We start from the raw sequence: 6071 nt of genomic DNA, 5'->3' as shown, positions 1-6071 counted from the left end.
ACATCAAAGGTGGCTAAATGAGAGGCGTGGCATTTAATAATAATAAACTAATTTGTTTAATTAATGCATAACAAAAAATTAAGCGGCTAAGCAAAAAATATAATATAATACCACAATAATTATTTAAAATGTTTTTTAGCATTTAGCAAGATGGCCAATCTATTTTAGACCATTTTACACTATCAACAGCAGACTTCTTCAATACATCAGCAAGTGGTGGCTCACATTTCTTTTGACAATTATCATTTGGTTTGGTCATTTCAATATCTGCACAAAGAAATATAAAAATTATAATATCATAATAATAATAAATTTTAATTACGCTGTGGTATCTTCTGAGGCTCAAAATCACGATAGTCAAGTATTGTTGGTCCCAGAGATGACAGTCCAAAGAACCTAACAGGAGTCTTGAGCTCATCCTTTGCATTCCAGTAGCCATAGCATGGTTTTGAAGGATCACTAGTACCTGGGAACCACCATACATCAACAGAAATACCCTATAAAATCCAGCAATAATATTAATTACACAAATTAAGCATAACTAAACTAACTAACTTCAATTTTAGAAGATGTACATGTATATGCAATATAAAATTTGAGAATTTTTTTTGACAAAATACCAACTACTATTTACAGTACCGGTATTGCTATTATTAATTTTGTCGAATTTTAATTTTAATTGAAACCAGCTCAAACTTTCAGATAATTAGTGTAATAAAAAGTTTGGGTGACTTCGGAGCTATTTTTTGAAAAAAACATGCTTCTTTTTCCAAAAATTTGCTTGTTTTTTAAATGCTCATAACTCAAAAATTATTTGTTGGAATCAGCTCAAAGCATAAGGACATTAATATGTATCAGAAAATGTAATAAAAATTAGGTGTGATTTCAGAGCGATTTTTTGAAAAATACCATGGGCTATAGCCTTGTCTATTTTTTAAAATTGGCTCAATTTTTAAAATGGTCATAACACAAAAACTATTTGTCGGAATCAGCTCAAACGTTCTACATAGCATAAGGACATCAATATGTATCAGAAAATGTAATAAAAATTTGGTGCAATTTTGGAGCCATTTTTTGAAAAATACCATGGGCTATAGCCTTTGGGGTTTTCTTAAAATGGCTGTAACTCAAAAAATTGAACTGGGAATTAGTTCAAACTTTCTACACAGCATAAAGACATCAATATGTATCAGAAAATGTAATAAAAATTTGGGGTGATTTCAGAGCCATTTTTTGGGAAAAACCATGGGCTATATAGCCTTGGGTATTTTTTAGATTTTTGGCGTCTTCTTAAAATGGCCGTAACTCAAAAAATTGAAGTTGGAATCAGCTCAAACTTTCTGCACAGCATAAGGACATCAATATGTATCAGAAAATGTAATAAAAATTTGGGGTGATTTCAGAGCCATTTTTTGGAAAAAACCATGGGCTTATTATAGTCTTGGGTATTTTTCAGAATTTTGGCATTTTCTTAAAATGGCCGTAACTTGAAAAATAGAAGTCAGAATCAGCTCAAACTTTCTACACAGCAAGAGGACATCAATATGTATCAGAAAATGTAATAAAAAATTGGGGTGATTTCGGAGCCATTTTTTAGAAAAAACCATGGGCTATAGTCTTGGGTATTTTTCAGAATTTTGGCATTTTTAAAAATGCTTATAACTCAAAAAATATTTGTCGGAATCAGCTCAAACTTTCTACATAGCATAAGGACATCAATATGTATCAGAAAATGTAATAAAAATTTGGGGTGATTTCGGAGCCGTTTTTTAGAAAAAACCATGGGCTATAGTCTTGGGTATTTTTCAAAATTTTGGCATTAAAAAAATGCTTATAACTCAAAAAATATTTATCGGAGTCAGCTCAAATTTTCTACATAGCATAACGACATCAATATGCATCAGAAAATGTAATAAAAATTTGGTGTGATTTTGGGGCCATTTTTTGAAAAATACCATGGGCTATATAGCCTTGGCTATTTTTCAAAAATTGGCTCAATCTTTAAAAATGCTTATAACTCAAAAAATATTCGTCGGAATCAGCTCAAACTTTCTACATAGCATAAGGACATCAATATGTATCAGAAAATGTAATAAAAATTTGGTGTGATTTTGGGGCCATTTTTTGAAAAATACCATGGGCTATAGCCTTGGCTATTTTTGAAAAATTGGCTTGATCTTTAAAAATGCTTATAACTAAAAAATTATTTGTCGGAATCAACTCAAGCTTTCTACATAGCATACATTCTTCATTTGACTGGCTAGATTATGCTCACATTTATGACGTCTGTTCCATTGTATTGCTCTGCTTTCATCCAATCTGGTGGAACTGCAGCCAACCCCTATACAATACAAATGATGAATCTGCCAACAAGGTACATTAGACATACCGCTTCAAAAAGACAGCAGTCATAATCTTCCCATTTTCCCGAACTAGCTGTAAAATTCACAAAGAACATGTCCTCAGCAGTAGCAAAGAATGAACAGGAGTAATCATTGTTATCCGATGATCCATCATCAAACAATGGGAGGCACCAGTCTATATAGTCTGCACGAAATGTCTAAAAACAAAAAGAATTTATAAATACATCGGCACATGTACATGTACATGTAATTCTATGTTATAAAAGCCATCAGTAAATACTATTAGAATAAAGGTATTATAATTTACACTTGTCAATCTATCCTAATTACCGTATAGGGCACATATTTCGCGGGTGTAAAATTTCGCAATTTGGCTGCAATTTTAAATTCGGGAATAAAAATTTCGCAATTTTAATGTAATTACCACACCTACTATACAATCAGCACGCTATTTTGTGGGTTTTAATTTCGCGAATTTTTCCAAAATGCAAAAATCGCAAAAAAAATTTAATCTCTGCGAAATATATGTCGTACACGGTATTATTAATAAATAATAATTTATTTTTAGTTTGTGGTATTCTTATTCATACATGTAGCTATGGCTAGTGATATAGTTGTGAAGCATACACAGTGTGTGCTTGTGTTTTGTTCTGTTTGTTATTGTTCTTAGTTACTCTCTTTGATGATTCCTCTGCTTGAGTGTATTCTCTTTCCCTCTCTCTTTCTCTGTTTTTCCTCGTTGCTTAACTTGAGTTTTAATCATATTGTTAATTACAGTCTGTGCCTACCTCTGTCAGTCCCAATATCTTAACACATACCGTATAGGGGGTATATTTCCCGGGGAAAATATTTCACAAAAATCACCTTTCAATCTATTCACAAGGAAAAATTTTTGCATTTTTCTTCTACTGACCATTATTAGTATGGTAAAAAACAATTTTCATAGATAAAAATTTTCACGAATTTTTTAAAACTGTGAAATTAGCGAAATTAAATCCCCGTGAAATATACCCCCTATACGTTATATGTATGCATGTAGTATCTCTGAAGCCATCTTTAAGGTGGATATTAATTGTGACACGTAATTGTAGCATTTTTAGAGAGCGTACTTTAAATTACTAATGCAATCAGCTGCCAGCTGCTGATAATAGATTGAGCTTCTTAGCTGTAATGTTGCGTTATTGAATGGGAGTTTCACCATTGATTTTCTTCCTTCACTAATATTATATATTTCACTAATATCATACATTTCCCTAAATCAGAGTCCCCTTGAAAATGCTAAAATTTAAGAGTATAATTAATATACAGTAGGGCCTAAAGCCCATTCAAAAATTGTTGACGATTTGACATGGATCCTGTTACAGCTGCATGTTTCAGAGTGTGTGGTTTTATACACACTATTTTGTAAAAGGTATCATGGGTTGGATGGTACATGTAGATATCAAAACTGTGGTTAAACCCTAATTAATACCCACCTAGACCTAATTACATGTACAACAATAAGATAAGCTCATTATTTCTACATAGCAATACCATGCAAGCCAATAAACACAAGCAGTGTCCATACCTTGATGTTGTAGTCATAGTACAGTGTACCAGTGGACTTCCAGTCATCTCCATATTTCTCGACAAGCACATCAAAGTTGATGGTAAACTTGTCAGGCCAGGCTGGGACTGGAGGAGGGGCGACACGGGAAGCAGATAAAGAAACTAAAATGAAAAATCCAAGAAGCTTTAGTGTGACCTTTAGTTCAGCCATGACAGCAATAATGTAAGACACACCCTAACTTTATAAAAATAAATTCATATGCAGCTTGGCAGCAGTCAATAAATTTGTTTATAATATAGTTTGATTCAGACATTCTGGCCATTTTGGTTGCTGAATGTCCATTAGCAGATCAGATGGAGGCTGGCATTTATTGTCACATTTTCCATTTGGTAGATCAAAACTAATACCTAAAAATGATCATAAACCACATTAATGACACTACAAATAAATAGTCTCTCAATTTCATTATTAATATGAATATCTTTACCAGATGGAATAGAATGAGGTTGAAAGTCCCGGTATAAAAGCATTGTTGGGCCTACAGGAGATATACCAAAGAACCCAACAGGAGTCCTAGCACTGTCTCTTCCACTCCAATAAAAATAGCAAGGCTTCTCTGGGTTATCTGTTCCAGAAAAATACCACACATCTACAGGTATGTCCTATATTAGTGAATACAATGAAAGGCAAATAATAGGAGTATCACATTATAATGATTTTATAAAATTTGCATAGCATAAGGGAGCACATAACAACAGAGGACAATAAATACATACGTATTACATGTACATGTATAAAAACTATTTTTGGTATAAAAACAATGGACTGTTTATAGCCAAAACTTGAATGCTATAAATTTATCATATTAAAGAATTTCTATGCACACCATATATCAGGTCAGTTTTTCTTAATTTAAGTAGACATAATGTAAAACAATTCAGAATCTTATTACTCCTACACTAGTATCATGCCATTAACTATATAGCAAGGCTGCAAAAGTCGTAGCAGCCATTTTGAAGTGGGGTGAATCCTACTTAGTAACGCTAAATAGTGTTTACTAATATTACTATAAAACCTTTATGTCTGGTGCAATTTTACTGGGATTAAACAATTAAAATCTAATACCTGTATAACATCAGTTCCATTGTATGCTCCAACTTTCATCCAATCGGGTGGAACACTCCCCAGGCCCTATCATCAGAGATTTACTTAGAATAATAACTAATAATGATCATTTTCTTACTCCCTCAAAAAGACAGCAATCGTACTTGTCCCATTCACTTGCTGTGTGATTAATGAAATACATGTTACTTCCAGTGGCAAGAAATGAGCAGGAGTAGTCGCTGTGATTAGAAGGGAAAGGAGGCAAGCACCATCCTATGTAGTCAGCACGAAATGTCTAAGAGAGACATGAAATTTGAATACAATTTTGTGGTGTTAATCTGCCATGAAAGAGGGATTTTCTTTTATACAAACTAAGGAGTCTCAAACTTTTAAAATTTATCCAGCTAACTGTGAGACATAATGCACAACGAGAGTTAAAGTGCCTTGATAATTTTAATAAGTGGGCTTCTTTTGTTTTTTGTACACTAAGCTCCAAAAACAATAATAAAACCCAAAAAGTTAGATCCCCCTCCAAAAGTTTAAACCAACAAAATAAAATAGTCTATACCTTTGAATTCCAATCATAGTACATTTCACCAGTAGATTTCCAATCGTCTCCTTTGTTTTTAATGTAGACGTCAAAGCTGATGGTAAATTTTGTTGGCCATGTTGGCACAGATGGCTGTGGCAGACCATTGGAGTCACAGTAAAGAGAGAAAACGAACGCCACAAGAATTAATAACAAACCACTGACTCCAGCCATTTTGTGCTTGGCTATTAGTAACGCGGTAGCGTTACTAAGTAGGATTCACCCCACTTCAAAATGGCTGCCACGACTTTTGCAGCCTTGCTATACCGGGAAAACGAGCTCCTATGCTTACCAGACTTTATAGAGGACCTCATCTTGACCAGAGGACTCCATTGGTACCACTAGTGTGGCTCTAAACCTTGTCTGAGAGGAAAGCCAAAAATCCAGAAAACGGCCGTTTTGTTCAGCCACCTTTTTTCATCTTCATCATCATCATCATCAAGTCCTGTCAATCCAGTTGTCGGTC

At 33.6% G+C, this 6071-nt stretch overlaps 1 protein-coding gene across 1 annotated transcript; it reads right to left on the bottom strand.

Annotated features, from left to right (window-relative positions):
• Positions 1–141: 141 nt before the first annotated feature.
• LOC109586575 (uncharacterized) lies at positions 142–5782 on the bottom strand. The gene is made up of 9 exons (XM_020002779.1): positions 5585–5782; positions 5156–5311; positions 5038–5103; positions 4400–4574; positions 3931–4319; positions 2390–2560; positions 2276–2341; positions 323–497; positions 142–267 (listed from the first exon to the last, which is right to left on the bottom strand). The coding sequence occupies exons 5-9, from the start codon at positions 4120–4122 to the stop codon at positions 143–145; spliced, it is 729 nt and encodes a 242-aa protein (XP_019858338.1). The 5' UTR covers positions 4123–4319; positions 4400–4574; positions 5038–5103; positions 5156–5311; positions 5585–5782; the 3' UTR covers position 142.
• Between the last annotated feature and the right edge of the window lie 289 nt (positions 5783–6071).

The sequence above is a fragment of the Amphimedon queenslandica genome, unplaced genomic scaffold (assembly GCF_000090795.2).
Source record: "Amphimedon queenslandica unplaced genomic scaffold, v1.1 AMPQUscaffold_12834, whole genome shotgun sequence".
NCBI classification, from domain to species: domain Eukaryota; kingdom Metazoa; phylum Porifera; class Demospongiae; order Haplosclerida; family Niphatidae; genus Amphimedon; species Amphimedon queenslandica.
The sequence above is the reverse complement of the archived record's forward strand: the minus strand, read 5'-3'. Positions and strand labels throughout refer to the sequence as shown.